Source organism: Hemitrygon akajei, chromosome 10 (assembly GCF_048418815.1).
Source record: "Hemitrygon akajei chromosome 10, sHemAka1.3, whole genome shotgun sequence".
NCBI lineage: Eukaryota > Metazoa > Chordata > Chondrichthyes > Myliobatiformes > Dasyatidae > Hemitrygon > Hemitrygon akajei.
The window spans coordinates 75,602,886-75,614,340 of record NC_133133.1 but is presented as its reverse complement, the minus strand read 5'-3'; the positions used below and the strand labels follow the sequence as shown (position 1 = coordinate 75,614,340).

Sequence of the window (11,455 nt, the reverse complement as noted above, 5' to 3'; positions counted from 1 at the left end):
ATGTGTTTGGTAGTGGGATCCCGTTGGAGGTGGCGGAAGTTACGGAGAATTATACGTTGGACCTGGAGGCTGGTGGGGTGGTAGGTAAGGACAAGGGGAACCCTATCCCGAATGGGGTGGCAGGCGGATGGCGTGAAGTGCAGATGTGCGAGAAATGGGAGAGATGCATTTGAGAGCAGAGTTGATGGTGGACGAAGGGAAGCCCCTTTGTTTAAAAAAGGAAGACATCTCCTTCGTCCTGGAATGAATACAATTGGTATTTTGTGCACGGCAACAGTGCTTTCAGTAACATCAGTTCAATTCCTGGTTCAATACAACATTCAACTGATCCATCAAACATCTCCCCATGGGTCACATTCTGGTCTCCAGCATTGAGGTAGCTTTCCTCACTACACAAATACTCAGAATTCTTTGGTTCAGTCCGTTCCTATCTTCATCCGTGACATTTCACATGCTCTCAAACACCTCTGTAACTAAGTTCCCTGGCCTTGATCACCTCATATTCACTATGGACATCCAGTTCCTATACAGTTTTCTCCCTCATCTGGAAGGATGTAAACCTCTCTGCTTCTTTCTGAACAACAGACCTGAACAGTTCTGCTCCACCATCACCCTCTTCTCTTTGGCAGAACTGGTTCTTCTTTGGCTTCTCCCACTTTCTCCAATCCCAAGGTGTACCCAAGGGCCTCTGTGACAACCCCAGCTATACCTGACTTTTCGTTGGCTACAATCCTGCACTGGTAACCCTCCTCAACTCTTTCTGTGCTTCATCAATGACTGCATTGGTGTTGCTTCCTCCACCCATGCTGAGCACATCTGTTTCATCAACTTTGCCCCTAACTTCCACCCTGCTGCCAAATTCACTTGGTCTTCCCTTGACACCTCTTTCCTCCTCGATTTCTCTGTCTTCATCTCTGGAGACAGTCAATCTACAGATATATTTTATAAACCTAGTGACTCTCCCTGCTACCTTGACTATACTGCACTTTTTCCATTGGGTTCCCCTTGTCCTTACCTATCACCCCACAGGCCTCCGTTTCAAGAATATCATTGTCTGTAACATTCACTATTTCCAATGGGTTCCTACCACTAAGCCCATCTTTCTATTCCACTAGACCCCACCCCATTCTATCCATAGAGATTAGTCTCTACATGACTTCTTTGTCCACTGATCTCCCTGCTAAAACTTACCCTGGCAATAGTTGTGCTAAACCTGCCCCTACACCTCCTCCCTCATCACCATTCAGGGAGAAGCAGTCCTTCCAGGTGATGCAACACTTCACCTGCGAGTCTGTCTGTGTCATCTACTCTATCCAGTGATCACAGTGTGGCCTCTTGTACATCAGAGAGACCTCATATGGAATGGGAACTGCTTCATCAAGGACCTTCTCTCTGTCTATTACTAAAGGTGGGATTTATCCATGACTACCTATTTCAATTCAAATTCCCATTCCCATTCCGAAATACCTGTCCATGGCCTCCTCTAGTGCCATGATAGGCCACACTCAGTTTGGAGGAACAACACTGTTATGTCTTGTAACTCCAAATCATAACTAATCAAAAGAAAAACACGGTGAGACTGGGACAAATGTGTACTCTTCGTTTTTACAATCATTGAGCCATGCACTTATGATGTGATGTGATGACGTATGACATTAAGCACTATTTCATATAACCCGTAACTGATTATTAAATAAAACAAAGAGTGCTTAATCAAACAAGATATTTGCAATATCACCCACTCTGCTACTCAGCCACTCACATAACACACACATCGATGTACCATTTACTATATAATACAACTGCTATATAGACATCCACAGAATAGCTGGTGAGTTGATGGTTGTGGAGTGTGTTGTATTATGACGTGCAAGAAGGAAATTGGTGAGTTTATGATTCTAGTTTCAAAGTACATTTATTATCAAAGAACTTATGAATCATGCAGTCTTGAGATTTGTATGCTTACAAGCAACTACAAAGCAAGAAAACCAAAGGAACCCAATGAAATGAAAATAAAATAAAGACCAACACCTGATGCGCAGAGAGAGGGAGAAAGAAACACAAATCATGCAAACATTAGCAGCAATATTCTGAACTGAAGTGAGTCCTTCGCTCCAAACCCCAGAGCAGCCCGCAGTAGGCCCAGAGCCTCGGTATCAGTTCATTATATTAGCAGGTACGGATCACAGCACCAGGGCAGTCTTCATAACCTCAGCACCATGGAGAGGAGTGGACATCACAGGAGAGTGAGTGATATCAGCTCTTGCCTCCAATCCTGACACTCAGTCTTTCTAGTATATATGAACCAGTGTTTAAATTGCCTGAACAGTGTACAGTATCATACCTCGCAGACTAGGACCCAGGCAAATCTGCAGGGTAAGGCTACGGGCCTAGACCACGCTGCCTAATGACTCGCTCCATGCCCAGATTTCACTGCCCAGTCTAAAGCCACTCTCGATTTCTCCAAATTGGCTTGATGCCCAGAGCAATCCAACCTCGCACATTGACCAGCTGCATGGGTGTCAAAACTCCTCTGCCTTGATTTCTCCTCTCCAAATGCCTCACTACATTGCCTAAATTCTGCAAAGTACCATGATGGTTCATCCCGTGAATTTGCTTTGCCTTGCATTCCTCTTCACTGTTTGCAGTGGAAATATACAACAGATTGCTTCAGAAAAGGGGTAATTAGCTGTGTTTATAGTCAAATTCCTTGCCTTTTGACTGACCAGTGAGCTACCACGTATTTCTGTAGCAGATTCAGTGTTAGAATAGTGTGTTCTGCTGACATTGATCACAGTGTAGTCTTTAGACTCTGGACAAACCTCTCCACTAAACCACTTGTAGCTGGGTGGTGCAGTGCCGATGTGCTTTGTCTTAATCAAGAGGTTTGTCCACTTTTGTAAATTTTTTTAGGTAGTTCCTTTTCCAAGTGTAAATGGGACAATCCATTAGCATTTCCATGATTTGTCATCCTCTTGAATTTGATCTTGTAATTGAGTCCTCCAAGAATCTGAGCCCATCTTTGTATTTGTGCTGCTGATAGTGGAACACCCTTGTGTGGATTGAAAATGGACACCAGTGGTGGATAATCAGTAACAACGGTAAACTCTCTCACATACAGGTCATGGTTGTACCTTAACACAAAAATACAACTGCAGATGCTGTGGATCAAAGAATACATACACAACGCTGGAAGAACTCAGCAGGTCAGGCAGCATCCGTGAGAAAAGAGTAACCAACGTTTCGGGCCGAGACCCTTCATCAGGATTGGGGGGAAGAGAGGGCCGAAGCCCAGTAATAGAGATAGGGGAGGGGGTAGGGCCCAGAGGCACCAGGTGGAAAACCAATCAGAGGAAAGGTAAAGGGGGGAGGGGATAAGCATGAAAGAACTGTAGAGATAAAGAAGCAGGAAGTTGAAAGGGGAGAGAGGCAGAGAGGGACCTGGGATAGGGGGAGGGGGAGGGGGAGGGGGAGGGAATTAACCGAAATTGGAGAATTTAATGTTCATACCACCAGGCTGGAGGCTACCCAGACGGTAGATGAGGTGTTGCTCCTCCAACCTGAGTTTGGCCTCATCATGGCAGTAGAGGAGGCCATGTATGGACATATCTAGATGGGAATGAGAGGCAGAGTTGAAGTGGGTGGCAACCGGGAGGTCCTGTCTATTGTGACGGATGGAGCGTAGGTGCTCGACGAAGCGGTCCCCCAATCTGCGTCGGGACTGCTTCGTCGAGCACCTACACTCCGTCCGTCACAATAGACAGGACCTCCCGGTTGCCACCCACTTCAACTCTGCCTCTCATTCCCATCTAGATATGTCCATACATGGCCTCCTCTACTGCCATGATGAGGCCAAACTCAGGTTGGAGGAGCAACACCTCATCTACCGTCTGGGTAGCCTCCAGCCTGGTGGTATGAACATTGAATTCTCCAATTTTGGGTAATTCCCAACCCCTCCCCCTCCCCCTATCCCAGGTCCCTCTCTGCCTCTCTCCCCTTTCAACTTTCTGCTTCTTTATCTCTACAGTTCTTTCATGATTATCCCCTCCCCCTCCCCCTTTACCTTTCCTCTGATTGGTTTTCCACCTGGTGCCTCTAGGCCCTACCCTCTCCCCTATCTCTATTACTGGGCTTCGGCCCGCTCTTCCCCCACATTCCTGATGAAGGGTCTCGGCCCGAAACGTTGGTTACTCTTTTTTCGCGGATGCTGCCTGACCTGCTGAGTTCTTCCAGTGTTGTGTATATATGGTTGTACCTTTTTACTTCCCCAACCAGACTCAATGCCTCTCTGTCAATCTGTGTATTATTTTCTCTGCAGTGGTCAGGGAACATGATGCAAAGGCTGCAGAGCGTTCACTTCCATCACTCCTAACAGTTGACATGACTGCATCTGTACCACAAGACAAGGCATTACAGGAAAGCTTCACTGGAAGAGGTGGATCATAGTGTGTGAGTAGAGTCTGACATCACCATCTGTTGGTTGCCCTCTGCGAAGCCCAAAGCTGAAATGCTTCCCCTCAGAAAGGATTGAAAACATATCCTCTATCCTGGGCAGAAGGCATTGATCTACTTTCAGGACTGGGTTGGTGGTGACCTTAACATCACCATAGATCCTATCAGACCCATTCTTCTTGGCTACTGGAACTACTGCTATTACCCATGGGCTCCATTCCACCTTGAAAATACTGATATAGTCTCCAGCCGATCTAGTTCACTGGATCCTTTATCATGGACAGTATAAGGAACTCGGTGGGCTTTGTAACATTTTGGTGTGGCTTAACACTATTTTACTGTTGATATGTCTGAGTTTTCCAATGGCATCCTTGAACACTGCTGTGGCTTCATCCAGAATCGTTCTCAATTCATTTTTTGTTGACTCTATGGCAGAGGATGTGGCATGCAAATGGAGGATATATCTCCAGCCAAGTTGTAGTTGTCTCAGCTACTCACATCCCCACAATGCTGGTCCTGCTGTTTTCACCACATACAAACTCAATGTGTCCTGTTGGTTGTTGTATTTCTCTGTTACAAGTGTCACTCCCACTGGAATTATCTTTCTCCAGTATGATTTCTTAGTTGGATGTCTGAAGGCTCCAGTTCAGTATCTCTGAGATGACTTTCAATCTGATTTTGTGAAATGACTGAAACAGCTGAGCCATTGTGTAATTCCATTTTAATTAATTTTCCATTTGTTTCTGTGAGTCATTGTCACAACAGTTTGATTGGTCAGGCTGGTTTCTGCTCAGACACTACAATTTTGTTCACGCTCACTTTCATTCCTGACTGAAACTCAATTGTCTCTGTCTGTTGTTGTGTCTCAGGCTGCTGTTTTGTTTTGATTTAATGATTTCAACAGCTCTTTTAAATGTGAGTTGTGCTTCAGTTAGGAGTCATGCTTTAATGATTTCCTGAAATGCCTTTCCACTACCTTTTTAATGATGTCACAATCAGATCTTTACAGATATTGAAGGGAAAACACAGCCACTAGTTTGTACACAGCAATATTGCAAACACTGTGACCTTATAATGTCCACACAGTCTGACACAGGCTATTGATTGACGGGTGAGCATCATTCAGACACCTGGAGATAACTTCTCGGCTCCTCTTCAAATTAGGATCACATGTCATTTATGTCCACCTGTTTCATGTCTTTAACAGAGTTGCACTCCCTCGGTCAGGCACAAGTGTTGCTCAGAATTGGATAAGCAATATTTCAGAAAGGAAAGCAACAAAGGGGAAAGTTTTCATGTGGAATTACGGCAGGGTTTAGAGACAGGCCTCTTAAATATTTTAACCAGAACAGACCATTAGCTCATTGTATAGATGTTGGTGCCAACCAGTTATTTGATGCCAAATGCAAACTTCATCACCGTCTCTGCGTTCTCTGTAAGATCCTTCAGTGCATTAGTCAGTAGATTGTAGGTCATGAGAAATGATGATCCTGCTCCAAAAATGGAACCAATGATGGGGATGGAGTAAAGACCACCTTCCAAAATTGAAACGGCAATAACTGTAGCACTCCAACCCAACCTTATAAATGTATCTACATTTATTTTCCCCAGCAGGGATGCTTTAACTTTGGCCTTAATCTCTTTCACAGGTTTATTTGTGATGTTGGCCAGTCTTTGAAGTGAGGCATCATCCAGACACAGACATTTACGGAAATAGATTATTGCCCCAATCAGTATGCTGATATCACAAGCAGCAGAGAGACCAGGAACGGGGACTGCTCCCACAGCTCCCGAAAGCGTTGCCAACATCCAGATACGATTCTGCAGCATTTTCTTTTTCTTTTGAATAATCTCCACACTTCGGTTTGGATAGGCCAGCACAAAGATACATTTCATTATAACTGGCAGATCGTCTTCAAGTGTTCTATTTAACTGATTGAAATCATATCGATCCTGTTCAAAACTGGATATCAGGAACACAGACGGGTTCAGAATCCCCGCTTCTCTCAAATTCTTTAAACAGTTATTCCGAATAAATTCCAGTTCTTTTTCCTCATCAATTTCCTTCCCCACTTTTCTCATTGAATCAAAATCAGCATCAATCTTGCTGCGGACAAAATAGAATCTTTTCCCCAACCGTTTAATGTCTTTTGCAAGTTTTGTGTCATTTTCTGTGAAACGACCAGCTGATATTATTATGAAGAAATTATATTTTTCAAATTTCATTTGCTTAAGATATTTATCAGCGGGAAATTCTGTGGATCCAATCCCTGGCAGGTCCCAGTAGCGGACGTTGGAGAAATTGGGATGTGAAAATCCAGCTGGTTCCTTTGTAGTTTCAATGAGCCCAACTTTAGCTGCTCCCGGATCAGTACTCCAAAGTCCTCTCATGGCATTGATGAAGGTGGATTTTCCTGCACCTGTTTCTCCTGTCACTGCGATGTTAAGCTCTGTCTGATCCAGTTCTTCTACCTTCTGCTTTATCAGAAATTTAACCTTTTCCACCCCACCTGTTTCAAAGTCGGACTTCAGTTTGTTGAGCTCTTCCTTTGTGAAGAATGTGGCATTCTCAGCCTCAGCCACCTGTTGACTGAAAGGAAACATGTTCCATTAGAATTTCTAATTGTTAAAAACTTCCATTTCTTCAGATCCCCATTCTCTTGTCATCCACCTCATTTGGGACAACTTGTAGTGACCAATTAACTCAAAAATCAGCAGCTCATTCCCATGTGGGTGGTAATTGCCATATACAGGCAAACCTACAGGACAAAGAATACTTGCAAATTTCATGTGGGTAACACCATAGGTCAGGATGCAACCTGGCTCTCTAGAACTATGAGTATTGGAAATCTATCCATACATCCTCATGATATCAATGCAGATGTCCTTACATGAGAGCTGCCAGTTCAACCAATATCAACTCCATCATAAATGACCTCTGTTACGTATTCGGGCAACAATAATATAGATGAGTTAGGCAAGGGGTTTTATAACGAATAACACGTTTATTAAACACTGATAACAAACCCCCTTCAAATGTAAACAAACCCAAACAATGGTCCGAGCTCAGCTGCTGGCAGCTGGTCAGACAGTTCTTAATAGCTTTGCAGTCTCAAACAGTCTTTAAAGTAGTATTGAAAAAAACTCAGTTCTCTAAAGCGAATTGCCGAATGAAAACAGTTCAAAGAACGATATGCCGACAGTTCAAAAGCTCACGGTACTTTTAAAAGGAGAGACTTTTTAAAGCGATGTAAATTCTCTTCCACGTCAATGTCCTTCGATTCCCAGCGTCGAACTCCCACGTCGAATTTTATTAAATATAACAACTTAAAGTGACTGACCTCTCTTCCACACTATTCTCAAACCCTTTCTGGTCATCCCAGGGGTCAACAGCGAGAATAGTCAACGAAATCCTTCCGAATGAGGATCAAACAAAGTCGAAGTCAATCCATCGAAAATCAATTCTTCTCGATCTCCATTTTCCAAACTTTTCTTCACTCTCCATCAGCAAAGAAACCGTTGGCTCTGACCTTTTAAACTTTAGGCATTATATAAAACTTCATTTTTAACTAAACTGCGTCATCACATTAAATCACACAGTAACATGAACTCATCTTGGCAAATCCAGCCACGAACTGCCCCACCTGACAGGGTGGGTCTTCCTTTTATACCCTGTAGAAAAAACCTGTCACATGACCTCCACTGGCGGGAAAATGACATCACTCCACCATTACCTCATGTCCAGTATAACTTCAACCCCAGTCACGTGACAAGGGTACCACTGTCATGTGTCACGGGTACGTAACACCTCCCTCCAAAAAAAAACATTTTTGGTCTATCAAGAACAAAAATTTTTAACAATTACTTACAAAAAAAACAAATGTATAAATCATATAACATACACAATATACAATACAGTAGGAGTGTTACAATAAAAAAAAACCACTCCAAAAAAAAAACCATTGTACATTCAACATCGAGATAGACAATCAGCAACCACATTATCTTTACCTTTAATATGAGTTATCACAATATTGTACTCTTGTAACATCAAACTCCAATTTAATAATCTTCTGTTTTTGTTTTTCATCTTACTCAGAAAAACTAACGGATTATGATCAGTGTAAACAATAAGTGGTTTTTGAGTTGTACCAACATATACCTCAAAATATTCCAAAGCTAAAACAAGAGATAACAATTCTTTCTCTATTGTTGAATAGTTTCTTTGATGCTTATTAAATTTCTTAGAAAAGTAAGCTACTGGATGATCAACCTCATCACCCTCATTCCTTTGCATCAATACTGCTCCCGCAGCTTCATCACTAGCATCCACAGCTAATGAAAAAGGTTTTTCAAAGTCAGGTGCCTTAAGCACAGGTTGTTCACATATCATTGTTTTCAATTTTTCAAATGCTTCCTGACAAAACACTGTCCACACAAACTTCACATTCTTCTGCAGAAGATTAGTTAATGGAAGGGCAACATTAGCAAAATTCTTACAAAATTTTCGATAATATCCTACCATTCCCAAAAACCTTCTGAGAGTTTTTTTCCCCGTCGGAGTGGGAATTTCCAAAATTGCCTGAACTTTTGCCTGAACAGGAGCTACCTTACCTTGACCCACAACATAACCAAGGTAAGTCACAGTAGCATGTCCAAATTCACTCTTGGCTAAATTAATAGTCAAGTTAGCTTTTGAAAGCTTTTCAAACAATTTCTCCACCGCAATAATATGTGCTTCCCAAGTATCATTTCCTGTCACTAAATCATCAATATAAGCATCAGTATCTTTCAATCCCTGAATCACAGAATTAATCATCCTCTGAAAAGTACCTGGGGCATTCTTCATCCCAAATGGAAGAACATTATACTCATATAACCCAGATGGAGTTACAAATGCAGAAATCTCTCTACCTCTGTCCGTTAATGGAACACACCAATACCCTTTCAATAAATCAATCTTTGTAAGGAACTTTGCTTTTCCAACTTTATCTACACAATCATCCACTCTAGGAATTGGATATGCATCTGTTTTCGTTACAGCATTCACCTTTCTATAGTCCGTACAAAACCTAATACTACCATCAGGTTTTGGCACCATAACACATGGCGAACTCCAATTCGAGTTAGAATGTCTAATAATATCATTCTCTAACATGTATTCAATTTCTTTCTCAGCAAGTTCACATTTTTCCATGTTCATCCTATATGGATGTTGTTTAATAGGTTTGGCATCTCCAACATCTACATCATGTGAAGCTATAGTAGTCCTTCTCGGAACATCTGGAAACAAATCCTTATACTTAAAAATCAATTCCTTCATCTGTTGTTTCTGCTCTAGCTGTAAATGTGCTAATTTCTCATCCATATTTTCCAAAATAGTCGAATTAGGTAACCTAACAGAAACAATGTTAGATTTAGAATGAAAGTCAGATGAATCATCTATCATGTTCCCAGTTAAATCAAACTCATTCTCACTAACCACAACAGTCACAGTATCAGATTGTTTCTCAAAATATGGTTTAATCATATTTATGTGGCAAAGTTGTGTTGACCTTCTACGATCTGGAGTTTTTATTACATAATCCACATCATTAACTCTAGACACAATTTCATAAGGTCCATGAAATCTAGCTTGTAAAGGATTTGTCTGCACTGGGAAAAAAACCAACACCTTATCTCCAGGCTTAAACATCCTCATCCTAGCTTCCTTATCATACCAAGTCTTCATTTTCTCCTGAGCCAACTTCAAATTTTCCTTGGCTAAGCTACAAGCTCTATGTAACCTGTCCTTAAATTTCAAAACATAGTCCAACAAATTAGTATGCACTTCCTTACTAATCCACTGTTCCTTCAATAAAGCTAAAGGTCCTCTAACTCTATGTCCAAACACAAGTTCAAATGGACTAAACCCTAAAGATTCCTGTACCAATTCCCTTACTGCAAATAAAACTAAGTTTATACTCTCATCCCAGTCACTTTCATTCTCCACACAATATGTCCTAATCATATTCTTGAGAGTAGAATGAAACCTCTCCAAGGCACCTTGCGATTCTGGATGGTATGCAGACGAAGTAATTTGCTTAGCCCCCAATTTATAAACTATCTGTTGAAACAATCCAGACATAAAATTACTACCTTGATCAGTTTGTATTTCCTTAGGCAATCCAAAATAAGTAAAGAATTTTATAAGAGCCTTCGTCACAGTTTTAGCTTTTATATTCCTAAGTGGTACTGCCTCTGGAAACCTAGACGAAGTACACATGATAGTCAACAAATACTGATAACCAGTTTTTGTCTTTGGTAATGGACCAACACAATCTACAATAACTTTAGAAAACGGTTCACCAAATGCTGGAATAGGTTGTAATGGAGCTACTGGTGTAACCTGATTTGGTTTACCCACAATTTGACAAGTATGGCACGTCTTACAAAACATCGCCACATCTTTTCTTAAACCAGGCCAGTAAAAATGTTTTAAAATCTTGTCCACAGTTTTCCTTACCCCTTGATGTCCACCTAAAGGCACACTATGAGCTAAAGTCAAAATCTCATTCCGATAAACTTTAGGAACAACCACCTGATAAACAACATTCCATTCCTCACTTGCAGGAATTGTAGGCGACCTCCACTTTCTCATCAACACTCCTTTTTCCAAGTAATATCCTACTGACACCTTCTCAATTTCACTACCTAGTAAAGCTTGTTCCCTTAATTTTACAATCTCAGGATCTCTATTCTGCTCTGCTATCATCTCCTTCCGAGACAGAGATAAATCTTCATAGTCAGACTTACTCCCAGAATCTTGTTCAAACAACAAAGGTAAGAAAGTTTCTGACACATCCTCAAAACTCGAATCCTGAGTTGAACAGTCATGAGTAACAACCTCATTCTGCACATCAATTTTTTTAGCCATAGCTCTAGTCACAACACAAGAAAAATCTGTGTTAGAATTCACCTCAGGTACCTCTGATTCCATTGTCAAATGCACTTCAGGAAAAAC

At 41.6% G+C, this 11,455-nt stretch overlaps 1 protein-coding gene across 2 annotated transcripts in view; it reads right to left on the bottom strand.

Annotated features, from left to right (window-relative positions):
• Nucleotides 1–4,252: 4,252 nt before the first annotated feature.
• The window catches only part of LOC140734483 (interferon-inducible GTPase 5-like), a 150,080-nt gene continuing 142,877 nt past the window's right edge, over nucleotides 4,253–11,455 (bottom strand). For both annotated transcript variants that reach the window (XM_073058488.1, XM_073058490.1), the window contains exon 3: nucleotides 4,253–7,042. In XM_073058488.1, coding sequence (XP_072914589.1) covers nucleotides 5,842–7,042 — 1,201 coding nt within the window. In that variant the 3' untranslated portion in view covers nucleotides 4,253–5,841. The remainder of the gene's footprint in view (nucleotides 7,043–11,455) is intronic.